The sequence below is a fragment of the Sardina pilchardus genome, chromosome 7, assembly GCF_963854185.1.
Source record: "Sardina pilchardus chromosome 7, fSarPil1.1, whole genome shotgun sequence".
Taxonomy (NCBI): domain Eukaryota; kingdom Metazoa; phylum Chordata; class Actinopteri; order Clupeiformes; family Clupeidae; genus Sardina; species Sardina pilchardus.
The window spans coordinates 8,188,814-8,210,939 of NC_085000.1; the positions used below are offsets into that span (position 1 = coordinate 8,188,814).

The 22,126-nt window shown below is 41.6% G+C and overlaps 2 protein-coding genes across 3 annotated transcripts; one reads left to right on the forward strand and one right to left on the reverse strand.

The window, feature by feature from the left end:
• Positions 1–1,447: 1,447 nt before the first annotated feature.
• Positions 1,448–22,121, forward strand: LOC134087217 (outer dynein arm-docking complex subunit 1-like). Of its 2 annotated transcripts, none has more exons than XM_062540573.1 (15): positions 1,448–1,574; positions 17,145–17,230; positions 17,527–17,626; positions 17,865–18,048; positions 18,205–18,306; positions 18,406–18,519; positions 18,635–18,702; positions 18,817–19,001; positions 19,124–19,234; positions 19,332–19,414; positions 20,100–20,268; positions 20,478–20,641; positions 20,767–20,870; positions 21,483–21,570; positions 21,778–22,121. In XM_062540573.1, exons 1-15 carry the CDS (start codon positions 1,564–1,566, stop codon positions 21,865–21,867), a joined length of 1,659 nt encoding a protein of 552 aa, XP_062396557.1. In that variant the 5' UTR covers positions 1,448–1,563; the 3' UTR covers positions 21,868–22,121. The 2 variants fall into 2 exon arrangements, with proteins under 2 accessions (XP_062396557.1, XP_062396558.1); XM_062540574.1 differs by lacking the exon at positions 1,448–1,574 and adding an exon at positions 16,673–16,752.
• Positions 1,576–7,903, reverse strand: LOC134087219 (ERBB receptor feedback inhibitor 1). The gene is made up of 4 exons (XM_062540577.1): positions 7,753–7,903; positions 4,789–4,979; positions 4,460–4,539; positions 1,576–3,820 (listed from the first exon to the last, which is right to left on the reverse strand). The coding sequence occupies exons 2-4, from the start codon at positions 4,848–4,850 to the stop codon at positions 2,892–2,894; spliced, it is 1,071 nt and encodes a 356-aa protein (XP_062396561.1). The 5' UTR covers positions 4,851–4,979; positions 7,753–7,903; the 3' UTR covers positions 1,576–2,891.
• Positions 22,122–22,126: the final 5 nt, after the last annotated feature.

Here is a 22,126-nt window from a genome sequence, read left to right on the forward strand (position 1 = left end):
TAAACTTGAACTTGAACTGGACTGAGAGGAGAGGAAGGCAGAGGAGCTGAGATTAAGAAATACGAAACAATGGAAAAATCTTACATTGATGTTGAACAGAGCTTAACTGTTTCTAGGAGAAATAAGCAAGATAATGAGGAGGTCTTGCTTTCAACATCCCTTTTTTCTGGGATGGTAGATGCCTTCTGGACTACGCACCACACTATTCTACTCTATACACACTAAATCCAAACTTCTGGAAACAGACTACAGTGCTATTATCTCCAGTGAATATATTGCTATGAAATGTTTGTATATGGAATGTGTGGTTGTTTTGAAAATGAACCTCCGGCACACATCCTTTGAAATCACGCTCCTTCATCTTTATAACCCCTGTGTTCTAGTGCTCCCTGCAGGACATGTGCAGCATAACACCAAGCTACCTTAGACAGGGCCTACTCCACAAACTTCACACTCAGTAAACACACTGAGAAATATGGATGGAGATTTTGGAGTTCACTAGCATAGAAAGTAAATATGTAAATATTCCGTGTTCAGTGACTAGGTATTTATGGTCTCCAGAAGTAGACAAACCACATGTATTGCAAAAACATTTACTGCAACATTAGTTATCCACCTGTAGGAGGCAGCAGAGGAAAAGTAATGCTAGTAGCCGTACATAGGCTCTGAGTAATGGTAATGATAGAAGAACCTGGAAAACGGTGGACTTCCACAGGGTGGTGCTATTGTTCCAGTCTTTATAGGTCTCTATGATAATCATACGATCATTAGGGGTTCTATCTATATCATGGCATTTGCTCTTACCAGGAAAGAATCAAGACATTTTAAATAGTGTAAATATCAGGAAAGCTGAGGCTTAACCATTCCAAATTTGATTTCAGGCTTAATCTGTCTAAATTACTTGATTTGTGATCCAACAAGTCTACCACGTGTTCAAGTTTGTGGTCCAATGTGTCATGGTTGGCAATTCAATAATATTGAAATTGAAACTTCCATGTGCTTCAGTGATTAAGCTGTAATTCCACAGATAGAGGAGATAAGAACTGTTATTAAAGAGCATTTGTGCCATTTGCCCATAAGTGACAGAGGGGAAACTCCATACACACACATTGATACAAATATTAAGAAAAACAGTCTGGAAGATAACATTCTTGTTTGTAGAATAAAGCACTCAAAATGTATTTGGTCATTGGAAATACTAGTGGTTGCCCCAAGCTTCAAGTCTGTGAGCATGATTCTTGGTCTAGCACAAAAGTTACACAAAGCTGACTGTTGAATCAGTGGGGAAGTGCAGCACTAAGATAAGGCAGCACTGGCAGGCTGATGCTGGTGGTGACCTCGCTGTTTATCTTCACACAGAGATAGTGGACTGACAAAATAGCGTTGAGTGTACCTCAAAACAGCAAACAGCTAAGCGTATGTTTCTCTTTTCTCCCGATAATATTACTGCTCCCCTCGTGTGATCGCTTGGGGACTCGGTGTCGTGCTTTTGTAATATACTGCAGTCACTAAAACCAAGAAAACAAAACACAGATGTGAAACAAAACAAGAGGAAACATATACATGGCCACAAGGTGAGGATAAGTTATTTTATTGCCTTAAATATATAATGAATATAGTGTTTTGCATGTTTCCCCTAAAGCAGGGGTACTGTACATATGTTCAGACAATACGCAACATGCAGAAACGCTCAACATACTTTACAAAATACTCCTTCATTTAAGATGTACGAAAACTCCACTGTGAACAGAGACAAACATGAGGACTAATGTAAACCACTGAAACCTCAAAAGAGAAAAATAATTATAATATATTATTTAATTTGTAGACCACTGTCAAAATCAGAACCAGATGTGGAAAAAATACTATACAACAAATAATTCTTCAACCAAGGCACTGCAGTGCCAAGGGGAGAGAGGCATCAGGGATCATGAAGATTCATGAATCACATTAAGAAGGCAAAAATGGTCGTTTGTGCATGACAGCTTGCTGCAGTCCTGATTGGTATAGTTATGATGCAGTGACTATCAGAGCAAACTCGTTCTGTTGGCCCCCCCTTGTTGAGCACTTACACGTAAATTATTCTTCACATAAACATTAACAACACATGTTTGTACCAGTCAACCATTAACCGACATTATATAGCAAGAACATCTAGACAAAAATAACAATTATGCAACTTTGATGACTTGCAAAAACAACTGTGTCCACTTGACATATACTTGACATCATAAATATGCAACGATTAACCATAAAAACAAAAACAAAGATTAGCACATCTTGAGTGCTTCATCATTTTGTGATCAGTAGTGATAAGTTATAAAGTATAATACACGGATCAACACCTTCTAAACAGCTCATAGTGTTTGCCATTATATTCTTACCATGGACGTGGTAGACACAGAGATTCTGTACAGCTAAGTTACACACTAACGTGAACAACTACTTCATGTTGTACAAAGCACCATACTAAAATACTTATTATGTAGCAGTTTGTTGAACAATGAAAATGTTTTGGTACAAGACCAGCTTATACCAGCTTTTGACACACTTAGCATACACTTAACCATTATCTTAAAACAGTATGCAATAGAATGAATGTAAATCATAATTTTAATACTTGTCATGATGATGCAGTAAAAACAAAAAGGTTAAATATGAAAAGAAGGTGACACTGGCCAATGAAACTTAAAAGGTGGAGAAAAAAAATTGGCTTGGTAAATTTCCAGCAAATGGGATGTCAGTTATTTTACGATACCCTAAGCAGTGTGAGGCATCAGCGAGCTATGAGTTGAGGAACCTGTACAAATATAGGTTTCTAAGAGCTCGTTGTGTTCTTTTTTTACATCAAGTGGACGGATGAGTTCTGTCTGTTATAGATATCTCCTCTCTTAGCTGCAGCCCCCCTCAGTCGTCGTCTCGCACTCAGCCTCCCTGAGAAATCTGGCGTAGCGATCCACGTACGCCGGTCGATGGGGAAGGAGGAAGTAATGGGTGGTGCTGGCTTTCTTGCCCTCCTCCATGATGGGCAGTATGCAGGGGTTGTGGGGCGGGGTCGCGGCCTCCTGGGGAGGCCTGTGGGGGGCCCTGCTGACGTACTTGGGGTTGGGAGCGAAGCTCTGTGTGGGAGGCATCACCCCGTTGACATAGATGGGGAGGCTCTTGGGGCTTGGGGCGCGGGCGTAGGGCCGTGGGATGGGCTCCCGAGGGGGGACTTGGGGCGGCTTGTCGTCATCCTCGTCGCCGTCACTGGGCGGCGCCGACGGGACTAATGCTGACCAGCGGTGCCGGAGCTCCGAGCTCTTGGCAGGAAGCGGTGGGATGGGAATGCGCGGCGGGACCTCGGGCTTGTCCTGCAGCTGGCCGTGGCCGAACAGCCTCAGGCTGGCCGTCCGACGCAGCCGGCGCTGGGTCCGGTCCGGCTGCCTGGCGCAGTCTCTGGGCAGGGGCAGCTCTCGCGGCTGCTTGTGGGCGTACAGTTTCTCTTGGCCCGGAGCGCAGGCAGACTTGGTGCCCTCGTAGTAGGCATAGTTGACCTGGCCGCAGCCACGGTAGCTCCGACGGCCGGATGCGGCGTATCGAAAGGCCAGAGCTTTGGAGCGGTGCTCCGGCACCAGGCACTGCCGGTCATCCGTGCTGGTGAAGAACTCCACCTCGTTGTCCACCCCTTCGTCAGAGGACAAGTCGGACGGGTCCGGGAGAGGAGGTAGCGGCTTGGTAGCTCTTGGGGAAGAGTGCGGGGGAATGTGCTCGTACACAGACAGTCTTTTGAATGAAGGGACCACTTGGTCACCCTCCTGATAACTTTGCATGGAGCTTTCTGTTGACAGATAAAAAAAAAACACTCAGTTAGCAACAGGAAATCAGGAAGTCTGAAGATCACTCTGAATGAGAGATCAATAGGCATATGTTGTTTCCTTTTTACAAATGCCTTTTTAAGAATGCCAGGGCAGTGTATATCAAAATAAAGCTGAACTTTGAGCAACTTTCATGTCAAATGCTCAATAAATAAATATTCAATAAATATTTATGCAACATGATGCCAATACAGTTACAAGTTTATAATGGATATGGATAAATAAACATGAGAGGAAATGCGAAATAAGCATACTCATTCAGTCTCCAAGAATATTATCCCCTGACAAATATCAAAATAAAAAGTGCAACCATTCAATGTGACAAATAAAAATAGAGGGCCAACAGCCATATCTCCAGTGAAAAATAAGCCACCAGTCACAACATCCTATTTGTTGTTCTTCAAGTAACTTATCAGCAATGCAAGTGACAATCTCTGAGCTTCCCATAACCTTCCAAACTTCCCGAAAAACATCCGCTGCAGGCTTGGGAACAAAAAGTAACCAGACAGCGATATGCGTCCACCTCTCCACAAGTCCGGACGTTTCGTCAAAGTTAAACATTGACTAACCAAACAGAAAATAAGAGTGAAGCCCCCCCTTACCCTCATATCCCATAGAGGAGTCTCTGTAGTGTGTTCTGAACTTCTGTTCCATGGTTTCCGCATCAAGGCAAAAGTACAAACTGAAAGAAGAGAGGGAAACACTCTTTCAGCTATACAAAAAAGTTTGTTTATCCAGCACATGCCTCAGAACACTTGGCAGACATTCTATAAAATGAACTGCCTTTAATAAATCAGATGCCTGCGATCCGAACCGAATGAAATGCCAGTTTACATTTCTATAGCATGGTTGAGCTCTGAAAGAACGTCAAATGCATGCGGGTTCAATGTGGACAGCACGGCCGACTGATCTGTGGGATTTAGAAACTCACTTGTTTGTTTCATGAGGATCCCAGAAGGGTTTGCTTGTGGCCATGCTGAGACACACCTCCATGTATTAGAGGAGTCTCTGAGCGACACGGGAACTGCAGGTGCCGACGCACTTAAAATTCACCATTATTTGAGGCACCCATCAATCATCAACCACTTTTGTTCAAATCACGACAGAGTGCTTCTGGCCAACCTGGTGGAACAAAGCAAGCAAGAGGGGAAACGACAGAGAGAGAGAGAGAGAGAGAGAGAGAGAGAGAGAGAAATTACAAATGTTTTCTTCAAGCCACTACATTTCCCTTGTGTATCCCGCCACCCCCCACGCACGTCTGTAACATGAGAGGAAGAGGGGAAGCCTTTCCTCGAAGCCAGCCCCAGCACATTTGGCTTCCCACCCTTTGTACATCAAAACTGAGGGAAACTTGTTTGAAGCATGGTAATGGCGCAACCCTAAGGTCACTGGTGGGCATGCTTTAGAACAGCCCCCTTCCCCTCCCCTTGTTCAGGGCCTGCCAGCCTGCCTCTACAGTAATTACAACGCGCTGCCGTCTCACCCTCCTTCTCTCTCTCTCTCTCTCTCTCTTTCTCTCGCTCTCCCTTGCTCTCTCTCTCCCTCTCTCCCTCTCTCGCTGCAGCGCGGGCTCCCATCCCGCCCTTTCAACAGGGCAATTGTGCAACATTTCTCCTCACAGCCCTACAGACTGTGGAATGACAAACGCTTGGAATGACTGTGCCTGCGACTCTCCCACTCTGGGCCAGTCTTTTAAACATGAGCCTCTAGATGACACGCACTCTTACACACATACACACACACACACACACACACACACACACACACACACACACACACACAAAAGCATGCTCATGCACGGAGTCACCTCAGTAATAAATCACCATTTGTTTGAGCTTCACCATTGAAGAATGCAGGCCAAATAGTGACATTGTGAAAATATATTAAAGTCTATTATTTGGGTATTTGCCTGTAAACAATAGAAAAACGTAAAACTAGGAGCAGTTGAACAAAGGACCAAAGGTAGCCTATGATCTAATAACATAAAAATGTAAACGTTAGCTACTTTGACCAATTTGTATTCTGATGGTAGCCTATAGCTTACGGCTTATACATACATTTGAAAAAGCTGTGTGTCTGACGGTGCTGTGGACTTCTGATTCTATAACAACAAGACATATCTCAGCTTAGCTAATTGTCCCCTTTTACACTGTCAGAAAAAGCCAAGGCCCTTCACTATGAAAAGCCCTGCATTTAGTAAACAAAGTCTCAGGTTACTGTCAAGGTTTTTGAGTTGGTTTAGTCATGAAAGATTAACCTTGCATAGAGAATATCAATCAAATAGCATTCGTGTAGAGTAACGTTTAAATATACGAAACTCCGGAAACTACAGAGAGATCAAAATTAAGCCACAGTAAGTAATAATGGAAAACACTTTTTCCTATGTGTCCAGTAACAGCAAGACAGGTGTGAGCACAGTATGCGCATTATGACATAGCCTATACAGTGAAAAACAAACATCTTACAGCACATTTCCATTTTTTTCTTTTCTCAGTGAAATGACCAAGGACCACATCCTCGGATGTGAATAAAATACTGAGACATATTGTGCAACTCATCACATGCGGTGAGCCTCAACTTCAGCCTAAGTCAAATATCTCCGAGAGAGGAAGAAGAACCTAGCAATAATCAATTCTACCAGCAAACAACTCAATGTGTATGAATGGGTGCACTTTGGGGGCATGAATGGCCCTTTGTATCATTGTTGTAAAGAAAAGCCCTCACATTTTCGAAATCTGAAAAGAACTCTCCCATGAGGTCAGAGCTCTGGCTTTGCCATGGAGACATCCAGGGGTAACGGAGGTACTGGCAAAAAAGCAACAGAATCACAATCAGGTGTGGACAATGACTGTGGTCTCACCTTTTAAGGGAAAAAATGCAGAATGGGAGCTAGAGCACTCAGTCATTGCTGTCTATAACAATGGAACAGCTAACATACACTGTTAAACTGCTTTGGGTGGATGACAAGTCCACACCAATACCTTAATCACAACAAATGGCTTCAACAGGTGGTTTTTCATTATACCAAAGAAAAGACTTTCCAGCATATTTTATCACTTTTTAAAATTGTAACATTGATGAATAGGCTATATTCAACGGTTAGCTGTCGGTGTCGGCTTGCAGTAGGCCTAACCAAAGTTATTAAAATAAGTTGGCGTATATAATTCAACGGTAAAACAGAAATAGAATTATATAAATACACATGTAAGCCTATTTCTAAAAAGGTAGGATAATGGTAACCCTGATGGCCAGGCCCTCTATGATTAATATTGTCATGATGAGTACATTTCACTGCAGTCAGACAAATACAAACAGTTCTCCATGGAAGTGTGATATTTGTACACTTTGTAAACAAGCTATTCATATGAAATATCGTAGCACCTGGGCAATTGTAACTCGACAACCGCCCCCACCCCCTTTAACCTGAAGAGCAAGTCCATCACTATACAAGTCATTGTTACACACACCCTGCTACATTGTAACAGCTGACCATATAATCGTGTGACTCAGGTAGGACTCATTCCTTCCCATAGCCTAATTATTCCGGTAACACGTAGGCAAGGATATGGGCACTGTGTCTCTTTTCCTATTCAAACTTCGTTTGAATTACATAACTTTGCGTAGTCTACTTTAAACCTAGTCTACTTATTACATTTTATCAAGCTAATAGTCACACAAACGCGCCAGTCAAATAATGCATCAAGTTCCTCTAAGCAAATATGAACCCCACAGTTATCTGAAATGACAAAGAATCACTTTGACACATTACAGACTAAAACACCAGAACCAGTGATTGTGTAATAGGCTATATGACTTAAGTGGCGTTGTCCAAGATCTGGTAGCCTGTCTACATAGTGAATAGATATTGTCAACAAAATTAAGCGCTCCTTCTCACCAGAGCGATAACATCTGGAAGATCATGAAGTTTCTCCCGAATTGTTTGTAGAACTCCTGCTCTGTCAGATAATCTTAGAAAGCTGTTGACAATGTTCACGTGTAGTCCGTTTTAAACGATTTATTTCAGCTCCATTCTTTCAGTCTCTGAAGTTCCCGAGAGCTTTTATAAGCACTGGCCCTCTGACGTAGCTCCACCCGCGGTCTTAAAGACACCGTGAATAACACATTTCAGCGTCATCTGTGTAACGCGCTGCACGTACAAACCCACGGCTGGTTTTAATTTGCTCAATGATTAATGGAATAGCGTAAAATAGAAAATATAACTGTAACCAACCAAATCTTCTAAGATAGATAGATATATACATTAGACATATCGTTTGTTTGTTTGATTGATTGATTGATTGATTGATTGATAGAGAAGATAGCCTAGATGATTATAGACTCCACACATTAGATAGCCTAAACACTCTAGGCCTACTCTACTGATTTATACAAGATATCATGAATGTCACAGTCCAACACATTATTTGATAAAGCAATTATTTGTTACTTAGTGGAGGGAAAAGTCATTCGTAATTTTTTTAGGAAGAACAACTTTTATGGGCACTTGGTGTGTTCATAGCTGTTCATATTAAAATTTATAAGGTGCAATATTCCTCATAGCCAGCTGTGGCTGGCAGTGGCCAGGAAATAGTCAGCAACTGAAGGAGTGTGTCAGTGCACGAGGGCGTCAGTGTGTGGGAGGGAGTGGGAGGCACTTTGGAAGTCTGAGTAAGTGTGTGTCCGCTGGGTCTGTGCTCCAGCTGCATACAGGTCCCAAAGCAGTGAACTGGAAGACCCGTGAGGCTGCCTGGCTGGTCGGTCAGATCACTATTGCACCGGCGCTAGCAGTCCCACAAATCTTTACGGGGGGGTGGGCTTGTGTCATGATCAAAGACCAGGAGTTCCTGTGTGATGAGAGACATGTAGACATGTAAGCGTCCCACGTTATGGGACTGGCCTCCCCTCCCCTTCCTGAACTGAGAAGACAGGGATTTGACATCTAAGAGGACAGTCAGACTTTGATCCCTGTCAGGTCAATGACCATGTTTGAGAGACACAAAACCAGCTTGTTGGAGAGTCGACATGCCATACTCAAAATTAAATTTTGGTCGAGTTCCCTATGATAAATGAAACACGCACTAAACATTTGTTTTATTTAAACTTCCATGTTTGGCTAGGACATCCTTTCAAAGATTTGCTTGTTTGACACTTTTTATATTTGCTTGGAACTCAGCGTGAGAGCAATAACAGATTTGTCTTCTCATACCAAACAGCATTTACAGACCATCATGAGGGACTGGTCCAATCAGCTCGTCCACAGCCCATTCCTCCTGCTGCACAGCATCGTTCCCCCGGGGCCTAAACAATGCTCTGTAGAGCTTGGAGCCATGGGGGTTGAGCTGCGGTAGGCTCAACTCCCACAGGGTGGTGGGGGTGGAGGTGGAGGTGGAGGGAAGGGTCAAGGCACTTCCTGTCAACCCCCCCTTGCGCGCACACACACACACACACAAACACACCACCCGGCCTCTGTCCTACACAGCTGCTAGTGCCATCTATACTCAATTCCTCCCACCTCCCTTGCCCCCCCCCCCCCCCCCCCCCCCACACACACACACAGCCTTCACGACCATTATTACCACTATACAACACCAGACATCAGATGCACAACTGCAGACCAGCACAGAAAATGAAAGTCAAGTTGTGATTAAATTGGCTTACATCATTCTGCACGTAGCCATGTCAGATGAGCAATATAGTGAAGTGTAATGACTGATAACATCAGGATTTCATCAAAGGAGGGACTTGATTATTGAGTAAGGAGAGAGTGGCCCAGAGTTCTGTAATGACTTCAGATAAAGGGGGTGGAGTGAGGGGGGCTGTATTCAATCAGGAATAGCAAACTGGTGTGATAGCTACATTAAAATATCCCTTTTCTTTCAAATGAAAAGGCGGAACAGTCTCGTGCTTAGTTGGCTGTCTATACACACATACTGTCTCTGCTAGACACATTATGTAGGCTGGTTACTTCACAGAACAGGGTCTTTCTTATAGAGAAACCACCTGTTAATAAGCATGCAAATGTAATTAAAGGCTTGCTGAAAGAGAGCCCAAGAGATGGAGGTTTTAGTGGTGTCACTGTCACTTTCCACCCATGTGCAAATTACACTCAGCAAAGAGTTTTACAACCCTTCATCCAGACACAGGGGATCCTGAATTCAGCGACGGCAATTGAGTTTGACCATTGCTTATTATCAAATTTTGATGAGAATGTACAAATAAAGTCATAATAATGTCCGGTTTTGCTGTGGACGGAGGTTTGGAATGGATGGATCAAATAGGCTTATTCTAATTATACTGAGAACTGCCAATCATACCAAGAATGCCAAGAACTACTCTTATTAAATCTACTGGAGGCATTGTGGCTTTAGGCCAAGGTTAAAAGTTCATTTCCTGATGGGACAGCTTGCCTCTGTGCCAGCCATATACACATTTTCGCTTCTGGTTTGGAATTAAATATATATTTAATTTCCCTTCATCCATATTATTCACCGCTATAAAGAAACAAAATGTGATTCACAACAGCACTTTAAAGTAGCACAATGTAACTTGCGTTTTGTATAAAGGGGATGACATGAAGTACAGTCTCCTGAAGATTTAGAAGCATTTAGTATAATTTCGCCAATGTTTTGACTGTTTACTGTATATCATCTCCAACATTCAAACATGAAATATATCATTTAATTCTGCTTTAACTTGACACTTTTGCTCAAAAGTCTTCCCAAGTGATTAAGGACTCACCCAGTCAATTTTATTTGACCACGTCTATTCCCTAAATCATTGTGGAAACTGGGCCTTGTCAGAATATTTGTCCTCTGTGGTAAGGAGACGTGGGTGAGTGGCCATAACTGGATGCCCCCAGACAGACACCCAACACGGCCTCCTCATCCGAAAACCATAAAGAAACCACAAATGACTTCTGCAGTTCGGGTATATTTGATCTTTATCTTGCCATACAATATTCCTCCCAATGCCAAAACCCAGAGTTCACTGGTATACTAAAAACTTTACAGCAGCCCTATTTCTCCACACTCAGGGGAAATACATCACAAGACTCATAGGATCATAGACATGAGGCAGTGATTTATGCATACAAGAGCACATCGGAGGAAGGTGGGTTCACTTACAGTAAAAACTGTGGCCAAGCTGCCACGCATCGCAACGCACATGGCTTTTTGTGTCGCATGGGAACTCAAATATCCGAAAGACTTGGTCACTATCGTCCTCGACACATATACACAATTTGCCCTCTGTTCTAGTTTCCTGCAGAAATATCTTTAAGTAGGATGGTGGCTATGAATGCATGTAGCTTAAAGTAGGCTGTAGGGGGAAATGGGGGAGAAATTCTCATGCTGCTGGTGTTTGCTTTTTTCCAAATGTGGGCCCCTGGAGACCCTACTCATATCCATACCAGAACAGGGCCAGGTCTGGGCCAGAGTCGTCACTATCTGGGCGTCTCTATCTCTGAGGGGGCTCAGAGGTAGCCTAGCAGAACACAGATTGCATTACAGCATGGGGAGATCTGCTAAAGGCTTTTACAGATCAATCTTCTCATACCTTTTTATCTGACACACCATGTATGGAAATATACAGTAATTTCCTGGACATAGAGCCCGAGAAATACCAGTAATCTCCCCAGGAATGGCTCGCATCAGGTAACAACTTTATACTGCATATATTTTCTCCCCTTCTGAACACACCATTTCAGTGTCTGAAAGACATCTTATTTATTTGTTTACTTCTTTGCCCTCTCCTCCTTACATGATAGAGCCAACTGTAGCTAAAGTGGGGGAACCTGACAGGGCTGTCAAGTGGCTTTGTTCTTGTTGTTTTAATAGGCTGTTGTGGCTAAGGACACCCACTGAATTTTTTCCAGTGAGTGAACTCCATTGTACACAGCAAAGAGCACCAGCCAAGACTCAAGGGTGGGGTGACGTACAGACACTGGTTGCCGCTGTCTCTACATGGCACCACTATAGACACTCAGAGGACTTATGCATAACAATCATGTACATACACACACATGCATAGGCCCATTCAAATGAGTCCCCAAGCGGTTCATTCATTGTGAAATACGGCAATTCACAGTAAGAAGTGTTGAAGTACAGTACGTCAGGAAAAAATTAGTGCATGAATTTATGCATGAGGGAACTTGACTTTGATATAACAGCGAGCAGCTGTAATGACAGTGAACACTCAGATGTCACCCACTCCATGATGGCCATAAGGAAGTGCGAATAGTGTTTATTTTCATTGCGAGGCAAGGAGGGAATAGAAAAACATCCACCAACCGCAGATGTACGGCAATCGCAAAGAAACAAAAACAAAGGCCAAAAAACAGATGGTGTGAAGTGTCTGCAAAGGGTCCAGGGAACAGCCAATACAGAGATAGCTTGGTGAACTGAGTCAGAACTATACCTTTTGTGCAAAATAAATAATAAAATTATCTATACCTTTTCTAAAAAAAAAAAGAAAAAAAAAGATTTGCAGTAGGCCTATCAATGCTGAGGTATAAACACCCCCTCAGCACAGATCCTACTACCCATCTCTCTCTCTCTTTCTCTCTCTCTCTCACACACACTTTCTGTCAAGAAAACACACACACAAACACACACACTCTTTCCCAGGATGCTTGGATAATAGAACAAAGAGAGTCATTTGACTAAATATGTGGGCAAGGAAGCAGCGTGGATTAAAGTGATCTGAGTACAAAACACAAATGATTTCATGGTAACGGCATCCATGAATGGCAAGTTTGGCAGGAGTTTGGAAATGAAAGGGGTAATTATTGCTCTTTGCCTGGGATACGGCAGTAGAGGGATGGGCAACTCAATTACCCATGGTTCCAGGCTATGGCAAAGGCACGAGGTTTGCAGGCCCAGCAGGAAGTCTTCCGCTGTCTATTGTAAGAAGGAAATGAGCACATTAATCTACCCCCTTAAAGTTTCCCTTTTTCCACTGAAGAGAAGAAAGGGAGAAAGACCTTGTAGAATACAAAGAGGGGGGATATACAGTCTGATCAGTCTGACTTCTATTAGTAAAACATTATCTGAATACCTTCATGGATATGCAAGATAACATAAATATGACATCAGTCCCATTCTTTGCATATGTATTGATCTTGTGTTATGAGTCAGAATGCAAAGCTATTTTGAGTATAAAGTGAACTGCTAGTTGGCATTATGAGGTGTGTGTACCAAATGGATGTACTATATAGAACATTTCCTTCTCAAGACTAGTTCAGAGGCCCCAAACTAAAAAGTACATTCGTACTTGATAATGTATGATTATTACATTGGTCCTCCCATCAGTGCAGCCGATATAACTTAACTGTGTTTACCACAATAATGTCAAAGCAGTTGTGTGTTAGAAATACCCTTTTCTTAATTCAAGGCCACAGACGATAGCAAAGGAACATTTGGTCATGTATGGTCGTGGAATGACACATCCGGTGCACTGTAAGTGTTCGAGCAGTGACTGGGATGTCTGTGTATTTTCGTCCCACAGATTTCCTCTGAGACCCAAACCTCTGCCAGGAACTTGTTTTGGAATCCTCAATCGTTTGCAATGGCGGCCTACTCCCTCTTCATCCGACGCACACCTCATGTAGCGCATGAGTCACCCCGAGGCAGACCCATGGTTTACATTAAAAGACAACTCGGCCTTTCATTAATGTATCAGCACTTGAAGCACCTACTAAAGACAGTGGAGGAGGGGAAGTTGATGTTTGACATACTTGGCAACAGGTTAAATTAACAGCTGGCAATGCAGGGAAGCATACCATGGGGTTTGGGAAAAGTCAATAGCCAAATAAAAAGCCAAAAGTTAATAGTTAGTGGTTGGATTACGTGGAACTGCAGAAGGGAGGAATGGGGGTTTGGGGGTGGGGGTGGACAATGAACTGCTTATTCATTGTGTCTCTCCGCAATGTAAACAGTTTGAGTTGAATTTCCATCAGTTCTACTCTACCGCAGTATTATAAACACCACCCACGCTCTACCAGTGTCAGTTATGCCCGATGAACTCCTAGTCAGACCATATGCAGTGGGCTTTTGGATCATGATCCAAAACTTGTACTGGAAGTAATCTTCCTGTTATCCTGGATTTATGGGAGGTGACACTTTCAGCTCATCATCAGTCATTTTTATATATGTCTCTGATGAGACCTAGAGTAGCTTCTGGAAAATCAATAGGAAACAAAACTGAAGTTTACCTTGTCCCTGAGGCAAATGTTTCCACTGACCACAACATACAGTACCACGCTCTATGGAAAAATCTGTGCCTCTACAGGAAGTCTGATTGTGTGTAATAACTCTCCTGAAATCACCACGGTCATTTTGTTACAATACAATGAGATTTTACAAATGGTCAAGAATTTACAGTATCTTTCGAGCAGTGTTCACTGTAATCCCCAACAACTGAGGTCAATTATGTATGTGTGCCAAGGGAAAAAAAGGTTTGCAACTGTGTAAGAGACAGTCTGTATTCTGAGTCAGCAACTGTATTCCAAATGAGTCAGCTGAGCACTCCCACACTCTGACATCACATCCTGTGTGTCCTGCCTTTCAGTGTAATTCCCATTCCTTTGAAGCCCTGTCAACTACTTCATAGGTTTATGCAGGAAGGAATGAGAGTTATTGAAAAAGAAGTCGCATTATGCCTAATAGAGTACTTTGGTCGGCCTATGATAAATGGTCAAACAAATCAGCTAGGTGTGGCCCACATTTTTGGTGTAATAACAACAATACGTCATGAGTATGCGATAATATATTCCATTCCTCATTACTCTTAAGGCGTTTAAAACCAACAATTTAAAAACACATCCTAACTTATACTCAAAAATAATAATAAAGGTTAAAATTTGTGAAGTTTTGTGGGGGGGTTTTCCATTGAAAACATGATTGTGGTACTACCAGACATCTGTTTACATGCTTACTGTAATCTTAAAACAAATATTTCTGAAATTGTACAACACAGGGGGGGGACTATGACGTGGATGGGTAGGCTACTGGTTTTTGATGGTGTGATGCAATAATATTTGCTGGTCACAATCTTCATTATGCCTGAATAAATATTAGCTCAATGTTAGGTCAATCTAGTAATGATGTTCAAACATAACTGTCAATGCTTAGAAACGAGTGCATGTTAAACTAGTTAAATGTTGACACAGTCAATTCCTCGTGTACTGAGACTGACAAACATGTAGTATTTCATCATATGGTATAGAGATCAGCTAAGGTTTTAAACTATGCTTGGAATTCCAAAGTAAAACGTTTTTCACAGTATGTGCCATTATTTGGGGAATCAATCAGACATACTTTCCCAGGAAATACATATGAATCATGCCTCATAATGCTTCAGACAGTTTGAAACAAAAAAACACAAGTGAGTCCTATAAACCAGGATGCTGCCTCGGATGTTTTCTTTGGGGAAAGTTCAGATAACCTGTGCCCAAAGGCAAGGCTGGGAACAGCGTGGGCCCTCCTCAAGGTCATGATCCCCTGACTATCCTTACCACACTGTGACACTCACTCGTCCTTTATGTTTTATTTCTAATTTTCATTTTAATTTAGTGACATGGGCTAAGCTTGGTTAACAGAGAAAACCCCACCTCAATTAATTTATGTAGAGAACGCTGGAACATACACTCTTAAAACAAATGTGTATGATAACACAACTTGGGTTGTTTTTAACATATTTCTATGTCCAGATAGAGACAAAATATTATTTGTCTTAAGAGTGTACACAGTATGTGTTGAGAATAACACAACGTGTCCAGATAGACACAGTTTGGGTTGTTTCTAACCCATTCATTTTAAGAGTGCATGTTAAGTAGGCTAGGTAGCCTATTCATGGGTTTCATCAGGTCCCTTTCCACAGGTGTGTTAATCAAGCACCATGCAGTCTGCATTGATAATCAAGGTGCTTGATTTTATACACCTGTGGAAAGGGACCTGATGAAACCCATGAATATGACAGTAGGGTTGACTGAGGACAGTGGAGGCGTGTGTACAGTTAAAACACCTTACATATCTTGAATGTGCAGCAAGCCCAAGTTGTATTAGTATCAGTGTCCTCTCTAATCAGGACATTTGACATTTGAATACATTTGATGTATTGGTATTATTATTGTAACGCTCCATTTGTAGCCTACTTTTTGCAATATCTGTTCCAGTGTGCAATATTTTGTTCCTGTTCTCTTCATCAACAATGTAAAATGAATTAATTTAAATTAAAATATTTTGCCCAATTGTTATTGCATTTATTTAGCCTATTATATTTGCAATGAATTTTGCAATGGTAAGTCAACTTTACATGCATTGCATGCTTTCTGCATGTGGGATGGGTTGAGACAAAAATGCACCTTATGCATGGTGCATTTTTGTGGTCTAGGCTAACTGTGGAAAATAGGCCTATTGATATGTATGGATAGCCTATTATTGATTGATATAGCAGTACAAGCAAAGAAAACATACATTATGAATATATATATATATTTCAGTATCTAGTTTTTGTGTGATAGTGGGGAAAGCCGTATGGCTTCTAAGTCTACCTTACAACTCTCTGGACAAAATCCTTCACAAAGTTGGCAAAATAAGGTCTTGATTAAGAAGCCAAATTAGGCAACAGAAATGGTACAAGATGTTCTGAAACAGGCTAGATTGTTTGTTACTCTGAATAAAACCAAAATGAATGCCAGTCAGTACATTTGGCTGACAGGCATAGACTGTGAAAATAGCTGACAGGTCAGGTGATGATGAGAGATTCTATTTGCTCCCAGGAAGAAAAGTAACAATTTCAAGAATTCGTTTCTAGGTGACAGGATTGCTTACTGTTTGTCTGGACTTTAACATTTATGTTAAATTGGATCACCATACGCAGATTAGTTTCTACACAGGTAGTTAGATTTATGTTTTGGTTGATGCTGGTACAGTAAGTAGACACCCTCCTTTATGGGTAATAAAAGCATTATAATAAAGTCTTTTAAATTGTTTTCGTCCTCTGACTAACTAGCTAGCAGCTATAGCTAACTTTAGCTAACCCTAGCTAACTTAGTGATAGCATAGCCTCACGTTTGCCTGTGTGTAAGCTCATGTTTCTTATATTATTCATTAGCTTTCCCAAACTAACATTTCCTCTCCTTTTGTCAATTATAAACGATAAGTTATCCTTAGGGCTAAGATAGTGAAAGAGACCCAAGATAGGCTAATGTTAGGTTACTGTAAAAATCAAATATGCTTCGCAATAAAGGTATAACGTTAATCGTTTTCTCCAAATGTACCTTGACAGATACATCTTTGCAGCCAGGATGCGTCGGAGGACATCAGCGTGTAGTGTTCATTCAGACAACAGCGAACTGGACATAGATGGACTTGGTATGACCCTAAAATGCTTTCTCAGTTAAACTGATCTGACAGAGGCAGAGCACTGATTAGTTGTTTCAGTGCCATCAACCTGTCGTCCTCATTAGGAAATTATAGGTCTAGGTTCTGAGATAGGCATTGGTAGGTTGTACAATAATATTGTATAATATTATTATGAGTTACCATGAGCACGCAAATTTCCGTTTCTTTGAATTTAGTTGTTACCTTTGAAAAAATATGTCTAGTCATATGACTCATTAAATAGTTGCTATACTGTAAACTGTGTGTGTGTTTGTTTACTCGAACAGCTCTGACAGAGCTGAATAAGTTGCAGAGGCAGATTCGCATCATGGTAGGAGCCCGGCAAGAGTATGCCACTGAGACAGAGGATATTATCCGAAGACAGTTGTAAGTATCCGGACTGCTGTGAGCGGTGACAAGCATTTCACTGAGATGCTTTACAGACAGATATGCAACAAGTTTGAAAATGCAGACTTTTCTGTGTTAAACCAAATTCAATACCAGTTGCTTTTTGGCAATGTGACAACTTGTTTAGTAAAAATAGACTATGCCTATGAGGCGTGTTTCGTTAGCAAAAAAAACTTGTGTTGCTTAAAAATAACTAATATCCATTCATATCAATCAGACGAGAAATCCAGAGCCTGAAGGAGGAGCATGAAGAGCTACAGTGTAACCTTCGTGTGACTCAGGGAAGGAGATGTCAAGACACAGAGGCCACCCAGGGCCTCTGCCACATGCTGGTTTTCCAAGACAGTGTGGAAGCACAAATGGACAGAGAGAAACGGACACTGAAGAGCATAAAGCAAGAGGTGTGATCTCTAGTGCCACAAAGTCACCAGAATACTTTAAATTCAAAATACCGTCTCTTGGTGATCACAATTGCTGACAACAATTAAACCATTTCTTGTCGTAACAACAGATACAGACATCATTTGTCTAATTACCTTTTGGTCTGTGTTATGTAGATTTTGAGACTTGAGAGAGAGATGGCAGAAACCAGAAGAGAGAAAATACCTATAATCAGTAGATGTACCACCAGTCATGTTTTGGAGAACAAACTGGATCTGGTATAGAACAGAAATATATTATATCTAATATATAGATATGAAATCATCCTGTAAACGTGCACAAAATCACTAAATATATGTTTTGTTTATCTGTTGTAGGGAATTATACGTAGCAACAAGTTATTGTCAAAGAACAGACAGCTCAGGGAGGATCTTACAATTCTTCAAATTGAACGAAAACAGTTCCAACAGATATACAGCAAACTGGAGAAGGTTTGTACAAAGTCTCTCAGTGTGTAAATTAATGAAACATCTCAATTTGTTTTTAAAAATCCATCTTAATCAGCATGCATATGTAAATTAGTGTCCGTGTAATTCCATTCACAAGGAGCTGGAACTCATTCGCAGAAATATCAGAGATGTCATGAATAAGACCTCTGCTGCTGCTGATGGAAGGTACTGGAGACTTATTTGTGGATTGCCTTGTAAATAGAGTTGTATAATTTCTTTATTGCTTATCATAGCAAATGATGTTCACCAATTGTTGTCTCACTGCACACTGTGTTTCAGGTTGGATATGCAGTTAAAATCCATGTTTTTGAAGGAGAAAACAATGAAGGACATGGTACAATACAACACGGAGTTAAATGAACTAGAGAGAGTCATCTCTTACAATGATCAGCTCAAGAGCTTCATGAGCATCAAGAACCAAGAGAGAACCAGTCAGGGAGAGAGTCAGGACAACAGGAAACAAGGTTAGAGGAAACTGAATTGAGAAACTCTCTGGAAAGATGACGAAGTAGATCAATACAGGTGAGCCAATGGACAATGTGGTGGTGACACAGCCATTAGTCACATGCATTTGTCATTTGTTTAGAGAAAGAAGAAAAGAATGAGAAGGGGGTAGACTTAGAGGTGTCTTTCAAAAGAATTCAAGACATACTTGGAGAAGAAGATCTTGAGAAAATTGTGGCAAAGTTCATTGAAGGTCAGTGCTTTCATTTCAGCTGTACAACCTGCACTTTGACCTGTGGGAGCCATCTTGTATTTGTGTAACTCACCCTTTATTCCTCATCTCTTTCCAGTTGAGGATTCAAATTTCTCCTCCTTGACCTACGTCAATGAACAGAACAACGAGGCAGAGCACATAAAGGACCAGATAGATCAGGTCAGTCAGAGCTAAGGATGATTTAGGTATAGAACTGACACTATCTTAAACAATAACATTTATCTCCATTGAAGGCTCTGAAGTTCGCCTACAAAAAGGACCCAAAGCTGCCATCTATGCCCATATAAGGACATTTTTGTGTTAAATGACGCTAACTACTTTGCAAGTTAGTTGAGGGGTGGCCAAAAATCAGAGTTTGTCATCTGTGTGTACTGAAGATCACAATACTCACCTGAAGGCAGAGGACATGAAGTGTGTAGAGCTAAATGTTCGCTTTTCAAACTTGTCCTTGCGAGAGTTTAACAGATGCGATAATCCAAGATCCCCCATTTATTTCCCTATATAGGAAATATGGCAAGATACTGGATCTCCTTATATGGGCGAAGATGGCAGCTTTTTTTTGTAGGGGAACGTCAGAGGTCTATTTGCAGCATGTCGGCAGACATCCACATACACAAGGATTGGCTGGTTGTAGTGGCCTGGTGCTGCTGATGTAAATGTGGTCAATCTGCCAGCTCATATGCCACACACACACACACACACACACACACACACACACACACACATGCTATAAGCACCTCTAAGTTGAGGTACTTTTTAAATGGAAAACCAATGACAGAATCCCAGTCACACTTGAGGTGTGTGTGTGGGTGTGTGTGTGTGTATGTGTGTTTGGCTGATTTAGATCTTAGAGGGGATCGACCATCTGAACTCCGAGTGGCAGACGCAGCAGGCTGAGCGTGCTGCTCTGATCCAGGACATAGCCTCTCAGCAGCAGCAGACAGAGAGGCAGAGGCAGGCCTACGAGCTGCGCATCACAGCCATCAACAAGATCCTGGACCAGCTCAAAACAGGTCGGCCTGGCACGTTTCCGTTAATGGGGATCTTTATGGCTCCCTTCCAACTGTAGTCTGAGAATTTATCTTAGTTAGATAAGGTAATGTTTTACCCAGTGTTCATTGGGGTTTCATGCAGTTCAGTTCATTTTTATCATATATAATGAGAAAAAAAGATTTTTAATTGATGCACTTTGCTATAAATAAATTTGTCTGTTGTATTTTAGGTATAAATGCTGTGCTTAACCAGATCAACTGTGATCGCTCTGAAATCGATGAGCAATTGGGGGCGTCCTGCGATAACAGGGAGAGCATCACCATGGCCTATCTGGGCCTCGTGGAGCACCGCACCAATGAGCTGCTGACCATTCAGTCCTTTGTCGATGCCAAGGTGATGCTGTGCTAGATTTTCATTACAGCTGTTGGTGATTCTCTTGTGATTGTGTTATGACTGTTTGTGTGTATGATTGTTTTTTTCTACACATTTGTGATTTTGTCTCTCTTTCTCTCTCTCAGGACCATGAGAAAGAGTACAGTGCCATGACGACAGCGTGTCACTTGCTGGGAAAGAGTCCACCTCTTTCCCAACAAGATCTGATCATCAGACCCCCTGTTCACTGGTTTGTGTTATTTAAGCAACGCAAAACACACAAGGCAATGTAGAACATCATAATGGCTGTGATCTGATAATAGGATCAAGTCCAAGGCGGCATGTGTTACCCATAATGCAATGACATCATTTAACGAGGGCTGAGAAGCAAGAGGGCGTAAGTGACATTTCACCAGAACAACTCTAACTGCTTCCGTATGTTCACAGTTAAGACCTTTGCTTTTTGTTCAATAACTTTATATTTAGAAATATTTTACTTCTATAATTTTGTCAGTTAGAAAGAGCTCATCAAGAGCTTTCAGGTCATACATATGTAACTCAATTTTGACCAAAATGTCACTTACGCCCTCTTTCTTCTCAGCCCTAATTTAACATCAGTGTCTTTAATTGGATAGTTCACTGGATAGTTGCTCCACCACAAATGACTTGCTACTATATGGTGACGTGTCTAAAACAGAGAGGGAAAAGTGTGTTAGCACGTAGTTATTCAGCAAAATAGTTAATGTCGCTGGCTGAGAGGTGACAAACCACGCTGTGGTTGCAAAGTATGTGGACCATTTTTTATTTCGAAATGGTTATTCCTCAGTGCATCTCAACATTACTAATAATGCTTGCTTGTAAGGAATGATTCTGATATAGAGGAGTGTGAATTCACCTTGGGAGAAAGAACATTATCCAGAGAAGAGGTCTACGAGCAAGCTTTGAAGAGGGTGAGAAATAGCCAATACATCAAAACAAACATGTGTAAACTGGTTGCTAAAGCCTTCATCATTAGCTGTGATCATGTAGCAGTTTCCTTGTATTGTTTTTACATTTGGCTTAGCTTTTTTAAGATTCCAAGATACCATAATAGCTTCTTATGCGTCACACAGGCATAAATGGTACAGTACCAGACCAGAATGTTTGTTTTGCCACAGATGCAGAGGAGGAGAAGCAGACCAGAAGTGAAAACATCCAGAGTCAGCCTTGGGCCCAACTTCCGCCAACGCAGCCTGGCTTTGGCTTGATGTGGCTTCCTGACCTTGTTTGCCTCGGAGGTGGACTACTTTACAGCTTATTTTCATATGTACATTTTCTGAGGACGTTAAACAAGCTAGGAATGTGAGTCACACTTAATGTTGCACAGAAACACTTCATGGAGGAACCTGATCAACCATGTGTTCTTCAAGTCTGCCACCCTAGCTGATATTAGTTATTCTTATGTAATGTTGCACTCAATTACAAATAAACATTAGGTCCATTTTAAAATATTGGATTTTATTGAAC